The 21,616-nt window shown below is 34.2% G+C and overlaps 1 protein-coding gene across 1 annotated transcript; it reads left to right on the top strand.

The window, feature by feature from the left end:
* Window positions 1-5,744: 5,744 nt before the first annotated feature.
* On the top strand, window positions 5,745-17,284 carry LOC100378063 (N-acylneuraminate cytidylyltransferase-like). The gene is made up of 7 exons (XM_006814709.3): window positions 5,745-6,076; window positions 10,565-10,717; window positions 11,380-11,532; window positions 11,892-12,030; window positions 12,219-12,406; window positions 14,390-14,617; window positions 17,088-17,284. The coding sequence occupies exons 1-7, from the start codon at window positions 5,893-5,895 to the stop codon at window positions 17,261-17,263; spliced, it is 1,221 nt and encodes a 406-aa protein (XP_006814772.1). The 5' UTR covers window positions 5,745-5,892; the 3' UTR covers window positions 17,264-17,284.
* Window positions 17,285-21,616: the final 4,332 nt, after the last annotated feature.

Genomic DNA, 21,616 nt, shown 5'->3' with positions numbered 1-21,616 from the left:
CAATCATAACGCTTGTTTGTGGCAACTTTTGCAAGTGCCTCCACGCGTTGTCAAATTGAAGGAAAGTGTTGTCTTTGACTTTAATGACGTACTTGGCATACGGACAATAATTGACTGCCCATTTCAAAGCCATTACTTCCTTTAGCGTGGCGTTATACTCTGTATCTTCAAAATCTTCCACGATGAGATCTTTGTGTTTTCTATCTTCCAAATACAGTTTATCAAACGATAGAGGAATAGTTGTTGACTTGCCCATGAAGAATACAATGGCCACAGTGATGGACATGTCTCGTCTAAACTTTGCGCTTGCCCATGTTCGACGAATAAAGTTTCGATAGAACGACCCTCTGTTGTCTGGCGTTGAAATTACGTTTATAAGCAAGTCGATTTCAGTCAAAGTACCATGGCGTAGTCGACATGCGTCGGGATGCTGTATCAAGTACATTATTTCGTGTGGGTTGTAAGAGTCTTCCTGGTATGGACCAATGAACACTTTATGCATAGTATCTTGTAGTGATGGCACTAGCTGCAACATCCCAGTCTGTGGCAATACACCAATCTCATCGTAATTATTACCATCGCCTGAAACTGCATATTTTCGTTCGCGAAGTCCGAGCACGTCCCTTCCTGCACCAAACTTTCGTGCATTGTCAGCAATCCCGAAATGATACCGAGGCTCCCAGCGCCGCCGTATCGGTGATTGGTTTGTCTCATCTGGAGGCGAATGTTCGTAAACAACAAGTATCACGCAAGTAGCAACTAAGAACGCGAGAAACACATAGAACATTCCGTGAACTCGTTCACGAAATCTACGAAGTACTGCCATCTTCGCCACAGTTTTTGATGATGTGTGGATGGTACGTAATTCTAACATGGTAGCACATTATGACAGGCTGTCGCAAACCATATATTGGTCGTTTAATAACCTAATTGCTAACTATCACTAGTTTATATGCACGGTTGTTACACTGTACATGTATATGTGATTATAAAATATTAAATGACTTTATGTAAAATACACCCTAAATTTGATCCGGTGGTACAGTTTCTACTTCCCGAGTCTGGCGCGCCCATTTACTACATCCACAGTCATTCGAAAGATACATTGTTACTGACTTTGTCACTGTCACGGGTTTGTACACGTACAATTAATGCTGCTGACGCTAATTGCTTTTATTGTTTTACAGTAATCAAATTCTTGAGATATCATGTGATCTGTAGGGTGTATAACCCCCTACACGTCTGAGCTTGGAGGTATAAATTCAGCTTGACTATCAATAGAAATGTCTAGTCCATTTCCCTTCTTCAAAATGTACCACTTTGTGACAAAGATGAAAGTTAACTTTCCTTTTTTTTCGGACATTACATGAATCCATCTTCTAAAACGTCCCTTTTTATGATAAATCGTAAATTCTTCAAAATTCAGTTACCCTACAGTGCCTTGAACCTTATTATTAATTTGTATTTTGTTCCCCCGAACTGTAACTACTTTTATACTAAAGATGTTTCTGAACTTGTAAATATAGCCATATATTTATTTATGTTCCTTAAAACTGTAAGAAGTCAAAATTTCCTATCACGATTTATATTGTTTGAAGTTATTATTGTAATGACAAAAAACAGCCAGAGAGTGTAGTCGTGCATAAAGCCACTTGAAATAATATTTTATGTTATTGTAGTGTGTATCGAACCTCGTTTTTAATGTATGAGTGCCAACATATATATTGACAACACCTGACACCATGGCGTACAGTCTCGTAAAACAGTATTTTGGCAAATATTGATTTGAATACATAAAAATAAATTAAATTATAAAACAAATATATTCACGTGTGTACACCCAATGTACATGCATGGTGTGTTCTCATTTATACATTCGGTAGTATGGGTTAAAACTGCGGTGCTGTGTTGTGCTGCACTGTACTGTACTGTACTGTACTGTACTGTACTGTACTGTGCGGTGTCGTGCCGTGCCGCGACGCGACGTCCGGTGCCGTGAAAAAAATGGTATATTGTGATGTTATGCAAAACCTTTGAAAAAACTGTATAATAGTGTCGTTTTAATAACTGTGTAAGACAGATACAATTCTACTGTCTCTTTGTTTTTACAACCAGTGGGAATATGTATAATTTATTGCAGAACAGAAACATAAACGAACATACCATCAGACTTGGCATATGAATAAATATATAAACAAACAACAAACTAATATTTCGTGTTCATTGCTTACATTGATACAGCAAAGTCACTACCAATAATCACACTATTTGTTATGAATACACCAGACAATTTGCGATGGACAATTTGCGCGATCAATCACATTCGCGAAAATTAGATAATAATTCTATAGACCTTTATTACCCATCACCAATCGGATATATTTTCGTTGACTTTGCATTTAATGGGTGTAGTATAATTTAAGTGCATCCGATGTACACTCGCAAAAATATACATCAAATATTAGTATAACCTGAATAAAATATAAATATTTATTGACATTAATTTTGTGTTTACGTTTTCCACATTATTGTTATTATGTAGTCATCTGTATTTTTGCTTCTCTCCATTCTCCACCATGAAAACGCCAGATAAGTGAAAAGAACGATAACAGTCAGTTGTCGGTGATAATAGAGTCCAAGCCTTGACCAATTACTGCCGTTGATGGCGTGCTTAGGGATCTCGAATACACGCTACCTGCGGCAGTAATCAGTTACGGCTTGAAGAATGCCACGGAATCACAGCTAACTGTTGACCGTCTGTCACAAAATGGAATTGCTTTGACAATTATTGGCGCGGCACGTGCAGTACCGTATTCGCCTATTCAGATGAAATATACGTTGTTATGGTAACATGCTTAGTAACAGAAGAGTACAAACATGTACATTAAACATTGCCCGATAAAAGTTTCTTCCGATAGTGCGAAACACAATTTTTTCTTGTTTTCTCAGTGAGTTATTTTTACCCTATTCCAAGAAGCAACGCCAGATAAAAGTAGTTCAACGTATGGGTAAGAATTGAATTTTTCAATTACACTATTGTGGAACACGGAAGCTTTATATAAGTTATGGGTTGATTCAATCCTTCAGTCAGGGAAGCCGTTTGTCTAGCAGCCATAAAGCAAGATCATATACCCTAGGTCTGGCATACGGAAAAAGGAAATTGACAGAATGATGTAGAAGATCGCACGTGTCCATGTTACGGAAAAGGTATTGAAACAATGGAACATTTTAATAATAATGAATTGAACACTTGGAAAGATGGGCAGTGAGCTATTATTTTCTCTCTTGGGAACAATAGCCAGGGCTACAGTCTTGAACACTGTAGAAAATAGATAACATGTTTAAGCAATTCCTCGTTGATACAGTTGAATGAAGAAAATCATATGTGTAAATTTTAAATACTTGTTGAACCAATTTTTTGTAATTTGTGTACTTTCTGAAATTTGTTTTGCTGGTCCTAATTGATTTATTCCTCTATTTACTTTTATTGGCGAGCCCCTGATTTAAAATTATATTGTTGCTACAAATAAATAAATTAATAGTTATGTCACGGCATAGCATAACAAGGTTACTCCGCTGAAGCCTTCTTCTCGTGCACATCCACAGCGATATCCAGCTGATTCCATATTCGACAGCATGGGACTAATCGTCTCAATGAAAAACTTGCCTTTTCAGTAAAATTGTACCAAAATGCTTGGTCGTAAGACTTCAGAATCCGTATTTTGAAACAATGCATGGTAAGTCAGAATATTATTGAACTTGTATAAAACGTAATGAATAAAGCGATTAACAAATATTGCATGTTTCAATTACAATGCTTCAGATAAATGACTCAGAAAATACTCCGACAATCGTCGCGAGTTATAATTTTGAATTAGGTGGACGGTCACAGTTTCTATATCATTATTGAATAGTACTTGAATTTGAATGATTGTATTTTGTAAGCAGTTCAAAATTGTTAATTATCATTTGCATACTTTTCATTTGCATAGACTTCGTTCGTTTGTTTCATTTCTCCACTGCTCATTGCTCATGGTTATTGTCACGTGGGTTATTGTAGGCCATTTGCTTCGTGTGCTTTACATGCACTTGTTTACATCGCACGCTGTTCGTGCCCAGTCATTTCTGTTTGGGTTATTTTCACCCTCCCACCTATCCATATATATATATATGTTAATGTATTAATGTGTGTGTTTGTTGTCTATTTCAGGAAAAAGAACATTATTACAAATATCTTAAAGACAAATGTATTGTAATATTTGATACAATTGGACAGCTCCAGAGCACTCCCTTCTCACAGTTAAAATATGTTCTAATCCCTGATGTCGCCTTGTATCTGCCATCATGACACGATTGGTCGAAATAATCGTCTCATTTGCATAAATTGATATTCATGAGCAATGAAAAACATGCCTTTTCAGTAGAATTGTGCCAAAATGCTTTCCGATAGCATGGATGATAGTTCTAAACTGACTGATTCTACTGTTACGAACTGAAAGAATAATCGAAAAACTGATGTACAGGTGTTTTTTTCAGAGACGATTTCGATCAGACTCCAGCAAACTGTTGAAGTAACCACAGGTTTTTACTTTACTCTGATCATAGCAAGTTACGAAATTCATGGAGAATGTAGAGGCACGTTTGTTTATATTTCACTCTAGTACTATTGCTCAAAATGTTGTCAGTGTCAGTGACAAGTTACCTAATTAGTATGCATTTCGAGAAACCACAGTGTGTGTGCATGCGCAGTTTCAAATGGAACAATTTTGAACGTAATAAAATCGCGCGAAGAACTCCAGCAAGATATTGTGGCGTTAAACTGGCTGTCAGTTGAATTGTATTGCAATAGACATATACATGTATATATATATATATATATATATATATATATATATATATATATATATATATATATATATATATATATATATATATATATATATATATATATATATATATATATATATATATATGTGTGTGTGTGTGTGTGTGTGTGTGTGTATGCCAGAAATGTAATTTTAGATTCAATTCGCTTGCATCGGGTTCTTTGCCATTGAATAATTAAAGCTAATGACAAACTTTTGTAAATATGTTTATAAACTAAAGAACAGCCTTTCATTGTTTATACCGAGCAGCGTTTTAATGTGTTTGTTGTCTATTTCAGGAAAAAGAACATTATTACAAATATCTTAAAGAAACAAATGTATTGTAATATTCGATACAATTTGACAGCCCTAGCTCACTCCCTTCTCACAGTTAAAATATGTTCTAATCCCTGATGTCGCCTTGTATCTGCCATCATGATAGAGACTCGGGAAACAGGGGTGTTAATTCGAAAACCGTTGTCTGTTTATGTTTGTGATTGGTCAAGGCATCGTCTGGGGATCGTGACGTAGCTCCGAATATGGGAATAATTAACTGGTCGGAAGTGGTGAAGACAGAGCTCCTGATTTGACGTGTTGACAAGGACTGTGCAAATTGCTTGGGCGCCCTCTGTCGTCTTCAAGGAAACTGACGCGAAACTCTCACTGGTGGCGCAAACGCATGATCGTCAGAAATTCAAAGAGATGCCACGTTTCATGTTAACAATCTGTTATTTTCCCGTTTCCTGAAGAAATGTATAAAGACTACATTCATTCTTCAATTCAGGGAATCACCAAATTTATCTTGCAAAGTTAATATTTATACTACACAAACATTTATAGTATGAACTCTCACCTTCGACCTCAGTTACACTCGCTCATCGCGATCGTATGTCATGTCGTGTGTTGTCAGAGATTGAGTGGAACAGATACAACACCTGGGCGTGGATTGGTGTTGTACTTAGCCATATATTAAACAACGACTAAATTTACATTGTAATTGCGGATATTTTCAGTGACAGATTTCGTTATGAGCAGCCCACCAAAAAGGACACGGTCGTCCGTGTCAAACGACATTCGAGAGGACAAACGCCATTTCGCCGCACTAATCTGTGCTAGGGGCGGTAGCAAAGGCATTCCGCTGAAAAACATCAAAATTCTAGCTGGACAGCCATTAATATCATGGGCTTTACGGGCAGCCGTTGACGCCAATGGTGAGTATTAAAGTCTACGTGGCTTAATTTACACATGGAGCTAACATAAGCTCCATGATTTACCAGACTAAATAAATACATTCATTTTCAAACGTATGTAACACGCAAAATGCTACATAGGAAGATTATTAAAGTGTAACCAGAGAAACAAGAGTCCTACGCATAAAATATTCACAACTGTCTGACAAAACTTGACTAGTATATTCGCCTTTCAGTTGTGTATTTAACAACATACCATACCATATTATTTATTTACTTATTGACTCTTACACAATCCCCGGAGGGAAAGAAAATGGTCACAAAGTACAAGGAGAAAAATGTATATAAAAAATAAAACAAAAACACAATATACTAAATAACAAATACAATCACTAAATTATTAAATAATACAAAATCTCTAAAATACTAACTAATATAAAATTACTAAATTGACAGCAGGCATTAAGATGTCAAGTGAGACCCTGCTTCCTGACTTCAAAGCTTTTACTTATGAACTGTGCTACTGGTATAATAACGTTTTCATTCTGTAACAATTCCATGAATTTTTTCTCTGCAAGTTTATTTTCAAATGCTGGGATCATATCCTTAGCTTTATTGAACAGTTTGGCACGCAACTCATTATATTTGTTGCATTCCAGCAGAAAATGCATTTCATCCTCAATTAGACCTTTGTTACACATGTCACAAACCCTGTTTCAAAAAAGCCAAAAGGTTTAGCGATAATTATTTACATGCAACCACCTATCCAGTCTATTTCTAACATGTTCATAGATGTTGCCATAACAACATGGCTCAATAAACTATTCCACACATTAATATTTTGTAGGAAGAAACTGTACTTTCTCACATCACAATGGGGCTTCAGGAATTTCCAATGGTGACCCTCCCCCCGCATTGTTGAATCCCTGGCAACATTGAAGAACTTTTGTTGTTTATTGGATTATATTCGATGAACTACCGGTTTATATAAAGCATTTACCAAAAAAGGCTGAATTTAAATCAGTAAATGGTTCTTTTCGCTAATTACAGATCAGTAATCGGTAATCAGCAAGGGTCCTTTACATAAAATATTAAAAGGCAGTGGTCGTCATTTGTGTTAATAAATATTGATTTTCCCACAATCCAATGAAAATCAAGAGTATGAGTTTTGACCTGGGTGTGACTTGCACTGAATACCGCCAGTGACTCCTTCGATACCTTCCAATCACCTGAAAAATACCTACCATAATTAAAGCTTGGAAATGTCTCAGTTCGTACTCAACATCTGTGCAACAGTCAAAGTCGCCATCTTTGTTTATATGAGACCCATATATCTCGCGCATGCGTGGCGCAACGACTACCACCCATTAACCCGAAATTGTTTCAAATAATGTCTAAATAATAATTAGTCTCAAACATGTTGTACTAATTTGTGTACAAGAATAAACTGAACTTCTATAAAAATGCTAATGTTCTGTTTGATTCAAAACGAGCATAATATTTCCCAAGACTGAATCAGTTGACTGTCCATCAAACATTCATATTAGTGAAAGGAGTAGTGTTTCGATTGTCAATATGTCGTGGGTAAAAACTGGTTGCATGTTAATTGTTTTATACTTTCTCAAAATGCCAATGACAGTTGACAGCAGGACTTTTGCCTACTCCCAAAATTCAAGTTGATGACACTGTTGCCTCGCAAATTAGGGTGTAAAGTTAAAACAGTTCAACAGGATTAAACTCTGCTGGATAAGTTGGAGTGAATATGTACTCCTAATAGTCAAACCAAAGAAAGAGAAAAATAGGCAAGAACTACACTTGTGATTAGTTGAACAATTATCAACGACCACAGCACTACATCGCCTGTACTTAAATACAAAACACGACTGAATGATTATAAATTTGTACAAGTCTATAGCACCATACTTTTATTCAGGATTTTTATTCAAATTCAAATTTCACACGCTGTCTTTTGACAATTGTAGTACCGTTGTCAAAATTATTATAAAATGTGTACCCCCGGTAAATGATTTACTAATACCACAGTGCATCGGGTAAAGTCCACCCCTGTGCTCCGACTGTTAATACATACACGTACACCTCATTCCCACCTTTTTTGACCCACCATGAAATGTCTCTCAAATGGAACCGCAATAATCAAGTTTGATATAGTATATTAAAATGCGCTATTTGTGTTTGGAAAATTGTCAAATATTGCTAAATCTACTAATGTTTCTATATCTATGAATCATATTTTTAATGGCAGTTTAATCAAAGCAGTTGATCAACGCATACACTGTTCATGAACGTTCCAATGTTGTTCAATCTGCCAATAGAAATCTATAGGGCAGTTTCACTTTGAATTGTGTGAAATTTATTGGTATTTATAAATATAAAGAAAATGAGGGTTTCAATAAGGGTGTCACGTTGTAAAACAACTAATCATTACGGGGCTAAATCATTTGCTGAGGGACGGCCGCTTTGGTATGTGCACTCTCACTTGCAGAACAAGTGTTACATATAAGTATGTTTAAGGTCCTCACTTTTTCATAGCATAAACATGGTTTTCACCCTTGCTTATTATGATGCCCCAGAAGCGAGTAATTTCTATTCCCCCCAAGAATAAACAATGGTTCAGTTCTGTACTTTATGCTATGATGTGAAACAGTTTTTTATGCTTCCTGTGTTTATTTGCCTTTAATTACGTTTTGGTGGTTGTCATGTTGCCATCGCTGGAATCGTGCCGTTAACACAATGTAGTCAAATCAGTAAGAAAAAGATACTATGGATCCTATGGTATACATAATATGTAACTACAAAATAAATGTCAGTGTATACAATATTTTTTTTTACAAAATCCTGCAGCCAACATGGACAAGTTGACAATCCCTAATATTGCTAAATCGCCAGTTGTGAACTTAAAATCTCATTTATTAGGATTTCCACATAAAGTTACACAGATAGGTAAAATGCATCATTATGGCAAAGAAAAGTATTGATTTTTGTCCAGGTTATATAATAAATCCTCTAATTAAAATTTCATTTTTGTTAGTGTACCTGTATGTATGGAAATATGTACATGCATTTGTATTTTATTTAATTGGTGGTGGGAATTGCCAAGCCTGTTTATAAAACTGTGAACAAATATTTTTGTAAACAACACTGCCCGCAAATATGTACACATTTTATCTAGAATTAGTAGTAGGAATTGCCAAGCCAGTTTATAAAACTGTGAACAAATGTTTTCGTAAATAATACTGACCACAAAATACGCCCTCGAGATGGAATATTTTATTTTGCAATTTCTTTCATTTTTAATTAGTTATATTATTATTATTTTATTTCCATTTCTCTAAAGCAATATACCCCACTAACCTGGGGGAACAGGTTACAATGCGAAATTTACAGGCGTGACTTTAATCGCCTCAATAAAATAAAGTATTATACATATATATATATATATATACACACACACATATACAACTCATCTATTGGAGAACTCGCACTAACAAATTATATTTAATCTGAAAAGCAGTGTATACAAATCTTGCTAGAATTTGGATGATTTCATGGTTATCCTGAGAAAAAATATATGTAAGTTTACTGATAGGCGAGAGGAACTCGAATTGTGGTTCAATGCGGTTAATTCGATCAAAAAGCGGTTTTCGAATATGGTTATTTGCTGGACAAACTACCAGAAAATGAGTCATCTTCCACAGCATCTATACATATTTGGCAGGTTCTATTTTCCACTGGGGTTCCATAATATCTACCAGTCTCAATGTGTAACTTATGATTAGAGAATCGAAGTTTAGTTAAAGCTTGTCTGTACAGGGGAACACAAACGATATTCAAATAATTCTCATAAAAAATATTTGTTTTAAATTGGCGAAACGTTATATCTAAACATATATATACATTTCTTTATTTCATTGCTGAGAATGTGTTATACATTTGTTTCATACCATGATTTCTTATCTATATTGGAAAATTGTTCTGAGGATTAATAATTTCAATAAACAATATTCAACTATTCTTCAGAAACACAAATAAGATCATTACTCAATACAGTATGTCTCTAAGCAGTATAAAAAGAATGCATGATGCAAAACCATTCTATAAATGGTCAAATGTCAAATGTTTCTAAAAAACTAGGGGCATTATCAGAGCAAGGGTCTTATTTAAGAACTCCTGCTAGAGCAACTGCACAAATTATAAGGGCAAATTAACAGCTCCCAAGGATGGTATTCCCAGAATATTGTTAAAGACACATAAAACTTTAATTCTCGACAAAGATGAAAGAATCGAACTACCCGCTACAAAATCCACTTAGCACAAAAGCCATGCATTGTGAAGCTGCTAGTAACTATTAATTAATAAATGTTCTTATGCCGTAAATAGAAACATGGGATTGTTCTCTCCACTGTATATAATTAACATTTTTGCAATGTACAATCAATTCTCGCATAACACAAACAAATATTAATTTAGGTGCATACTTTATTTTCTTAGTTTATGACAGTATTTGGGTGAGTACAGACCATCCAGAAATAGCACGTATTGCTTCAGAATGGGGTGCACAGATTCACAATAGAAACCCTGAAGCTGCACGAGACACATCGTCTGCTATGGAAACAATCCTTGAGTTCACAGATCGTCATCCTGGTAAGTGACAATAGTCAACTTTGTTATACCATACTACTATATGAATTAACAAAATTGAAAAGTGTGTGCTTAGGCATTGTCAAAATAAGACAAATTTTAATGATCCAATATAAAATAAATACATTTTTTGGTTAATATGCTTTTAATAAATATGCATTATAAATACTTTCATCAGCATAAAGAATAATTTCACATTTTTTTTAGTTAATATGCTTTTAATAAATATGCATTATAAATACTTTCATCGGCATAAAGAATAATTTCACATTTTTTGGTTAATATGCTTTTAATAAATATGCATTATAAATACTTTCATCGGCATAAAGAATAATTTCACATTTTTTGGTTAATATGCTTTTAATAAATATGCATTATAAATACTTTCATCAGCATAAAGAATAATTTCACATTTTTTTGGTTAATATGTTTTTAATAAATATGCATTATAAATACTTTCATCAGCATAAAGAATAATTTCACATTTTTTGGTTAATATGTTTTTAATAAATATGCATTATAAATACTTTCATCAGCATAAAAAATAATTTCACATTTTTTTTGGTTATACATATAATTTTATAGTTGTTAATGCACATCAATGTCAACAAAATATTTCAGTATGAATTTTACCTAACACTCTTTGTTGATTTTTTCTCTTCTAGATATAGATATTATATCTATTATTCAATGTACTTCTCCTCTTATACATCCATGGATGTTACAAGAAGCAGTCAGAATGATTAGAAATGAAGGCTATGATTCGGTCTTTGGTGTTACTAGAAAACATTTATTTAGGTGGACAGAGGCAAAGAACGGTGAGATAAGTATTAACTTTATTGTATTTGATGTGTTCATATATACAGGAGTTTTTAGCTCCGCTGTCAACTTTATCAAGCGGAGCTTATCATATGAATGATTGTCCGTCGTCGTCGTCCGTGTCAATGTTTTACTTTTTCGACTTCTTCTTGAAAACTACAAGCCTGAATGCTTTGATACTTGGTGTATATGTACCTTGAGTAGACCTCTCTTAGATTTGTTCATTTCATGATGATATCTTCAATTCTCTAATTCTGCTTGTTTAATGTTCTGCTGTAGTTCATGGAGATGTTCATATACTAACGTTACCTTAATTCGTGTAGGTGTTCGTATACAAACATTGCTGTAATTCCTGTAGGTGCTGAAACAAAGGCTGAAAACTTAGATCCAAAGAACCGACCAAGACGCCAAGACTGGGATGGTGAACTCTTTGAAAATGGACAATTTTATATGTTCACTAGAGAATTACTTGATCAGGGGCTTATACAGGGAGGAAAGTAAGTGTAGAAATCATATCACACTACCTTAGTCAGGTGTTATCTTATTGTTATCACGATTAGCCACAGGTGAATACTGATATTTTTGCATGCCTCATACATTCTAGGCTGGTTATTACCCGGTAATATTCTGAGGAGGTCAAGATAAATAATATTCTTACCACAATTGTCAATTTGTTTCTGTGTAGAATTGGATATTATGAAATGGAACCCCAGTATAGCGTGGATATTGACACTGATCTAGATTGGCCAATTGCTGAGCAGAGAGTCACAAAGTTTGGTTACTTTGGAACGGAGAAGAGAAAAGACATCAAACTGTCGGTATTTGATATTGATGGTGTTGTCACTGATAATCAGGTGCATATTACTGATAAAGGTACATGTCTTATTTACCAATGTCTTCAGTTGATTCAAATGTCAAGAGTAGATCTTTTTTGCTCAGTCATTTTCTTATTAGGTCCAATGCAGTATGTGCAAAATCCTACACTAGAACAGTATTTCATTACTTCACATCATATACGTAAAATGCCACAAAACATGCTGAAACTGAATGAAATATTTTATTTATTGAAACCCTAGTATAATAAAAATTGTAAATAATTAGTTTTTAGAATAAAAGTAAGAAATTTTGAACTGGTTTAATTTTTAGAGTAAAAATCATTAGTGCCCCTACATACATTTGTTATCAGAAAGCAAAATGTTGGTCAAAACATCCGCGATATTCATGGCTAAAAGAAAAACAGATTTTGAATATGACTGAGTTAGTAGAAAAGATTTATTGCTTGAATATGCAAAATACAATCTATTTTTTATCATGAAAGATGTTAACTCTCTTTCAGTACTTGTTTTACATTTTAAAAAGTCCTTAGAACCTCTTTAAAAAACACCAGGCAGTGAAACCAATGCCAACAGGTTGTACTTCAACATCGATAATAACAAAATTTACTTCCGAGATGCGTTTTTTGTCATCATCTGAATAGATTGGTAGTATCATGCAGTATTCTAATTGGTTAATGAAATTCTTGGTATATCTGGTCAGAGGACACCATGGTACGTCAACCTGTGTTGTAAAAAAAAATGGCGGATTTCAGCATTTATACAGAATCGACCGTGCTTCCACAATAAAATGAACATGAAGTTCACATATATTTCATAGCAAACAAAAGAAATATTTTTTGAAACGAACCATGATTAAATAATATGCAATGTTGCTAGAACCTTAGAAAAGTAAGTTATTTTTTGTGTAATCAACAGTAGGTGGTCATTTGTGTGATATTGTGTGATTCTTCCAGTGTCTCCAACACCAAGTATGGTCAGTTCAATGGTTTCTGTTTTCATTATTTAAAGCCTAAATTAGAGTTGAACCAGAAGATAGATCTGAGGTGTACAAAATTTTAGAGAACTAAAAACAGCACAATTCAGTGATCGGTCAAAATTTCAGAAACCAATAAATTCCAAAAATTTGCAAAATAATTAGGTGGTCGAATGTAGGAAAAATTTATCACTGTATTTTGTGAAGTAGGGGAAATTATATATTCCTATATCAATTAGATAATTCTAAGGAGAAAATATTGTTTTTGACTATTGTGTGTGCATAGCATTTTTTCCTGAGATTTTCATGGAAATACAAACAAAAAATTTTTTGGGAAAACAAATTGACCAGAACTTTTAATTTATTTTTTCTGTTTTACACATAATATTCCATTTGTTTTGTTTTTGAAGCCTGTCTGAGAACACAGTGAGTTTTTTTACCCTGTCTGTCTGTCTGTCTGTATGTATGTAGTTATGTCGTTATGTATGATGGTGTGTATGTTTTGGTTGAACTGTATCCATAATAATTACCTAATTTGCATAATAGCCATTTTTTCAGCTATTCCACTGATTTTTCATAACCACTAAAAAGATTTCAATGAAAAATGGCACATAGGTTCTTCAAGATACATTTTTTTGTGGCAACCATGCATATTAATTACCTAATCTGCATAAAAAATTTTGTTGTTCCTATGATATCTCAAAAATATTTTCTCTATTCAATGCCTCCAATACCCTCAGCATATGGGAGTTCTTTTTAAGCTTTCTTATTTACAAGAAATAAAACTAGTTACTTGTTCTACACTTTTCTGTTTAAAATTAACACTGCTGACATTTTTGAATTCCATGTTACTAAAACCCACTGAATAATTCAACCACTCAATAATTATAATTTTATTTTTTTACCAATGATTCATAGTTGTGACTGATTGGATATCATCATTTTTTAATTGTTCAAAATTGAGATTTAGACGAACACTGGCACCAAGTATGTATGTGTTTTACTATATCCAAGCTTTAAGAAAGTATATACTATTGTGATCTGTAGGTGAAGAGTTTCGTTCCTATAACTGCAGTGACCTGGAAGGTACAGAGCTACTAAAGAAAGCAGGCATTGAAGTACGCTTTGTATCAGAAGCTAAAAACACAGCAGGAATAAAGGTTATCACAGAGAAGACAGGGTGCCAGGTTGAAACTAATGTGAAAGATAAACTTGAAGTTCTTACTAAGTGGGTCGATGAGATGGGTTTGAAGTGGTCACAGGTCACATTTATGGGTAGGTGTCAATTTACAAACAATCTTTATTAGCTCCATTGGTGACCTGAGTTAGTCATATTACTTATTGTCATCACGTCAACTTTTGACTTCTTCCTGAAAAGTGCAAGTCCTATTGGTTTGGTACTTGTCCAGGGGTGGACCTTTTTTTAGATTTGTTTGTTTTAGGCAGATAGCCTCAATTTATAAATTTTGATTGATATTTTTGCTAAACCGCAAGTCCGATTGTATTGATATATAAGTACATTGGGTGGGCCTCGCTCAGTTTTGTCAATTTCATGACGATATCCTCAATATCTCTACTTCTGATGAATATTTTTGTAATTTTTGGTAAAACATGATATTTTCGAATTCTTGTTAAAATCTACAAGTCTGATTGATTTGATATTATACATAAAGGTACTACAGGTGAACCTCTCAGATTTGTTCAATCTGATTGACTTGATGTTATACATAAAGGTACTACAGGTGGACCTCTCGCAAATTTGTTGATTTTGTGATGATATCTTCAATATCTTAAATTCTTAGTCAAGAGCTGCTTGTCTTATTTGTGAAATATGTACATCCCAACATAATTTAGCATAGAACATTGTCTAAATGATAAAACCGTGAATTTAAAGCCCACTGAATATGCCTGAAATGGTAAATCAGCGAAATTTAAACCCAGTGAAAATTAGTCATTTTACAGTAATATCAAAATATTTGATGGTGCATGGTGAGCTGAAGTTCAACATAATCATTCTTATGGTTCAACTGATCCAAAGATCTGTTTGGGTTCATCTGACCTGAGCTCCTGTTTCTTAAAACTTGTGGTACACTTGGGCTTGGAACATAATTACATTCATTGTTATATCCCACATTGGAAAACATTCACAATAATTAGAAGGATCACATTTATCCTTGTAATGTAGCCCTTTACCATCACACTCTACCCCATCCCACCACACCCCACCCCACCCCATCCAGGGTTGTTTGTATATTATCACAAATTGTAATGTATTTTGCTGCAAGTTGCCACCCATGCTTTAATAATGGCATAGTCTTGTGTGTTTGCTTAATATTGTATTCTCCTAATTTATTTCGAGCAGCTCTTAATTTTAAAATTTGTTAGCATGTACCAGATGCAGTAAATAAATAAATCAATACCATGTCACTGATAGAACAAACGGAAAAGTGTACATGTTTTGCCAAGCATTAAACATGTCTTGCCAAGCATTAAACATGTCTTGCCAAGCATTAAACATGTATTGCCAAGCATTAAACATGTATTGCCAAGCATTAAACATGTATTGCCAAGCATTAAACATGTATTGCCAAGCTTTAAACATGTATTGCCAAGCTTTAAACGTGTATTGCCAAGCTTTAAACATGTATTGCCAAGCTTTAAACATGTATTGCCAAGCTTTAAACATGTATTGCCAAGTTTTAAACATGTATTGCCAAGCATTAAACATGTATTGCCAAGCATTAAACATGTATTGCCAAGCTTTAAACATGTATTGCCAAGCTTTAAACGTGTATTGCCAAGCATTAAACATGTATTGCCAAGCTTTAAACGTGTATTGCCAAGCATTAAACATGTATTGCCAAGCATTAAACATGTATTGCCAAGCTTTAAACATGTATTGCCAAGCTTTAAACGTGTATTGCCAAGCATTAAACATGTATTGCCAAGCTTTAAACATGTATTGCCAAGCTTTAAACATGTATTGCCAAGCATTAAACATGTATTGCCAAGCATTAAACATGTATTGCCAAGCTTTAAACATGTATTGCCAAGCTTTAAACATGTATTGCCAAGCTTTAAACATGTATTGCCAAGTTTTAAACATGTATTGCCAAGCATTAAACATGTATTGCCAAGCATTAAACATGTATTGCCAAGCATTAAACATGTATTGCCAAGCTGCTTCACTAGCAAAGTAACACTATTCAGCAGTGTTATAAAAAGGGTTAATTATTCACTTGGTTTTAATTTTGCTTATTTCGCTGACTGGAAAATGCACTAAACTAAAACCCAGTGAATATGTAAAATTTAGCATAGAACACATTATCTAAATGATAAAACTAACCTAAAATGGTTAATCAGCGAAATTTAAACCCAGAGAAAATTAGTCATTTTACACTATTCAGGAGTACACTGGAGATCATAGTTCCGACATAACCTCGCACACAACATAGTTGAATAAAGTGAAACTATAAGCAATTATACCTGAATGACAATTTATCTTTCAATTATTTTAGAATATAAAGTCTATTACAACCCATGTCACTGTCAATATTGACTACATAAAATATGATATGACGCTTTTTTGGTATTCAGGTTATTTATTTCCAAATTAAAATATACAAACAATCTTCTAGACTAAATATCCTTTGTGGTACAGTGAGAATTCCCATAAATTTCTTAGCGTTTCCATTCAGAATAGTGTGGTGACAAATTGATTTGTGAATCATCTATTGTATTTCAGGCAATGATGTGAGTGATGTGCCCGCTATGAGAAAATCCGGTCTTGGAGCGGCACCAGCTGATGGCCAAACTGAAGCACGCTATGCTGCACGTTTTACTGCGACTAATCGTGGTGGGTGTGGTGCTGTCAGACAGTTCTGTGACCACATTTTACGACTCATTGGAAAAACTAAATAATCAATGATTATTTTGGTGTTTACATATTATGTCTGTTCTTTCATCTGTTTATCACTTTGGAGTACTGCTAAAAATTGAGCTATATATAATTTCTTGGGCAACCTTACCATGACATTAATGTTGTTTAAAAATTATAATTTTTTCTGAAGTGGGCTAGTTCAAAAAAAAGGTTACATACCACATAATTTCTTGAATAGGCGTCACTCTAATTCAGGAATCAGGGAAGAGTGAAAGGCCTTAATTTGATTCTAAAAGAGACGTCACAAAATGTTGAGAAATTAGTCATTCCAAAAAAGTTTAATCACATTTAATCAAGAAATTAGTTGTTTTTTAAAAAGATAACTGAGCATTGAAGAAGCATTTTACTCTTTTTTTATGCTGATAACAGCTCATTGTCAAAATGCAGTTTACCCATTCACGCTAGCCACAATAAACATCTTACTCTTGAATAGACGTCAGTGACTACGAAAAACCTACATTAGACTTTAATCTAGGTGTCAGGAAAGATTGAAATATTTGAAAAATGACACCTATTTAAGAGATTATAAACCAGAGATACATTCAGAATTCTTGGAAAGCACTTGCTTAAAGGTGCAATTTGGAGAGATTGTTCATATAGCTTTATTTTAATTAAAACATTTTTAAATGTTTGTTTAGTACAGTTTATTGCCGTACATGCATATTTTAAATATCATATTCAATAATTATATTATTTGCTTTTAGATTGATGCTGTTGTGTTTCTTCTGTTTATTATTTGCCAATTTAAGCCAATGCTTAAATAACTATCGCAGCTGAGGGTAGTTCTTGTTTTTCATTTACTTATTAAATAAACACACCTGATTTGGTTATTTTTTGATTTCACAATTAGAGGTAGCACATTTTTTAATCAGTTTATTTTTTTACATTTATATATAGAATTCTTTATTTTAATTATGCATGCATTCTATGAGACCTTTATCTTATATCAGCATACCTGCAAAACCATTATGCGTCCTGATCATTGTATATATCGGTATATTTTATCTTGAAAATAGTACTTTGCAAACCAATTGGCATGTCTGTACATGAAGTCATTACACAGCTACTTCCAGTCAATTGTTGTACTGAATCAGTTGATCCATGGCCATGGTTTATCTAACCCCAAAACAATGTTTATCAATAAAAATGCACTCTCCTGTATTTGTTTTAAGGAAGTTCTTGCTGAATTGAAGATAATTTGTCATATTCAACATGCTTCCATTATTGTGGGTACATGTAATCAGAATACAGAAAATGTAAAATAAACTTTTAGTGTCGACTAAACTTCATATAAAATGGTCATTTTTACACTGGTTTCTGTAATGAGATTATTCCTTCATATCTCAATTTTTTTTTATATACCGGTATTATTAAAATTTCAAAGAATTGACATTTGATTTAGTAAGTTCCCATAATGCATTGCATACATGTAGCACGATTTGAATTCAATTAAATAAAAAAATATATTTCTGTTGAGCAAATGAACGTGAACTATGGTATGTGATCAAGTTAAACTCTGCAAGGCTCCTGTGTAAATACAGAATAGATGAATGAAAATTCACAACAGTCAGTGAAAGAGCATTGGCATTAGCGATACTGATCAACAACCAGCACATGTTCAGTATATACCAATATAGCAAATTTGATGAAATCCACCCAGAGGTTTTTGAAATTTTGGTTACACAGGCAAGCAGACTAAAACACTGACACAAAACTCATTACCTCGCACAGGAGATAAAAACTGCATGTCCAGGAACACACTGGAACAATATTCAAGCAATAGCATAGGAAATTCATTAATTAAATAAATTGAAAACATTTCCCACAATCTTTCATATAATAATACCTAACCCCAATAAAGCTCTTTTAATAGTCTCAGAGTGCAACTATGGCTAAAATTAATATCTATGCCAAATTTGAAATGTGTTGAGGTTAAGGTATACTTACAAACTATTTGATTTGAAATTCTTCTGTAATAAATAGAAGTAAACAAAGTTGCAACCACTTTGTGTATATTATGTTTATTATTTGCAATAATCCTACCTCATTTATATGCAGAATAATTCTGATTCTAACTATTGAGAGTACTTGCATTTCATTATAAATAATAAATTTCATAGTATATTGTATGAATCAATATACAATACGGTGTTGGGCTGATTTTAGACTAATATTATTTTCATTGATTATTTTTATTTATGGGGAAGCATACCTACCTTTATATAGTTGTAGAATTTTACCAGCAGAGTTTGCTTATGTGGAATAAAAAAAATTATTATTTTAATAAAGTTTCAGTAACTAAATTTTGCAAGTTTTAGGTGTTTTTTTCTGCAGCCCCATCACAGGTTACGTGTTGTCACAGCATACATGCGTTTTGTAACTGTAGTGACCATCCCATCCACACAGCTCATCAATCCGAAAATTATTTATTTCAATCCAGGATGTTGTGTTGTTGCTCAAAACAATTTACCACTTTTAAATGTAGAAGAGAAAGTTGTACTGTTTATCCACTTGGATCAAGTGAGAACAATTTTGTAATAAAAACAGTAATTTCCTATCCCTGTGCTCTCACTAGTCTTCTTATCTCCACCGTACACGCACTGACAAAATGGCTGCCATTCACTGGAAAATAAAACATCGTTTTCTCAACTACAGTTAATATCCTCATATTGGCCATGGCTACAATAAGAACGAAACTTTTAGTTATTTATAATTTGATATTAAAATATAATTATTTAATGCTTGGCCGAAATACTCCCCCCCCCCCTCCAAAAAAAGAACCTGACTGCAAACGGAATATATCACAAATATATCACAGAAGGTGATGTCTAACATGTAGCTCCATTTTATCCTGCTGTTCACAAAATCCTGATAAACAATATGATCACCGAGCAACTTCTCACACAAAAAATGACAAACCCCCATGAAGTTGGCTTCGCCTTTTTTGGCCAGAAGTGTGTGAGGTGTCGTCTGCTGCATAAACGTTAAATTCGAGCAAAATGTTTATCAAAAAGCAAAGTTGCCTGCTATAAATAAATGTGAGACCTAAATAATCTTACCAGGCTTCAAATAACAAATTTACCTCGCGTATGGACCGGGGTATGGACTTGGAAATGATTGAAAACAAGAAACAATCACGTTGTAATCATGATCAAATGCGCCGTGCAAAAACAAATACATTATATATACGACACGTTGGTGGCGCACACCAAAATTGATACTTATTTTTTTTTTGTTTCAACAAGTTTTGGTAACGCTGCTGTGAAATATCGATTTTTTGATAAAAACGAAAAAATGCATTCGTGAACGCAGTTGGCAGTAAAACGTTCATTGCGCGCACACTCAAACAAACGAAATGTTAGCACAAACGTTGACGGTGCACTGTCACTCAAGCATTCAAAATAAAAACGAATAAAATTCTAGTTTTTGAACATTGGTGGCGCTGCCTCGCAGACGAACTCTCTCACTAAAACGAACGAAATGTCAGCACAAACGTTGGCGGCGCCATACACAACGGTTCAAGAAGGTGATAAAAACAAAAGTATGTCTTACAATGAACGTCAGTGGCACTGTCACTCTGGTGGCACTGCCTCGCAGACGAATTCTCTCACTAAAACGAACGAAATGTTAGCACAAACGTTGGCGGCGCCATACACAACGGTTCAAGAAGATGATAAAAACAAAAGTATGTCTTACAATGAACGTCAGTGGCACTGTCACTCGAGCATTCAAAATAAAAACGAATAAAGTTCTAGTTTTTAAACATTGGTGGCGCTGCCTCGCAGACGAACTCTCGCATTAAAACGAACGAAATGTTAGCACAAACGTTGGCGTCGCCATACACAACGGTTCAAGAAGGTGATAAAAACAAAAGTATGTCTTACAATGAACGTCAGTGGCACTGTAACTCGAGCATTCAAAATAAAAACGAAAAAAGTTCTAGTTTTTAAACATTGGTGGCGCTGCCTCGCAGACAAAAACGTTACTGGTAATCTGGCGACTCAGGTCTGAGCATTTTTCTCCACTTTAGGGCTCACAAAAAATGTTTCTTGTCAATCAGTTTTTCAAAATGATGCAGTGAGCGTTTTTTTTGCTAACACTGCATGGCGCAGGTGTCATCACTTCATCAACAGGCCACTGTGCAAAGGCGAAATTTAGTTGATTTCGGCCTCAAGTCTCCAGGAAAGCCATGTAAGTGTTGTTGTTTATTTCATATTTTTGCTGGACATGTGCAACTTCAATAATTACAAAATGTTTCTTCGACCACTATCCCCACGGGCGGACATCCGGGCATTTTCACCGCCTGGCAACCCGCGGCGGTGAAAACAAAGGCC

The sequence above is a fragment of the Saccoglossus kowalevskii genome, chromosome 8 (genome assembly GCF_978046115.1).
Source record: "Saccoglossus kowalevskii chromosome 8, keSacKowa6.1, whole genome shotgun sequence".
NCBI lineage: Eukaryota > Metazoa > Hemichordata > Enteropneusta > Harrimaniidae > Saccoglossus > Saccoglossus kowalevskii.
Note: the sequence above shows the minus strand (reverse complement) of the source record. Positions and strands in the feature narration are given on the sequence as shown.

Bases quoted from the DNA above. Each gene is read 5' to 3' on its own strand.
- LOC100378063 (XM_006814709.3), top strand. From the start codon at position 5,893: ATGAGCAGCCCACCAAAAAGGACACGGTCGTCCGTGTCAAACGACATT. The intron at 10,718-11,379 runs GTAAGTGACAAT...TTTCTCTTCTAG, and splicing joins GTTCACAGATCGTCATCCTG to ATATAGATATTATATCTATT. The intron at 14,618-17,087 runs GTAGGTGTCAAT...ATTGTATTTCAG, and splicing joins GTCACAGGTCACATTTATGG to GCAATGATGTGAGTGATGTG.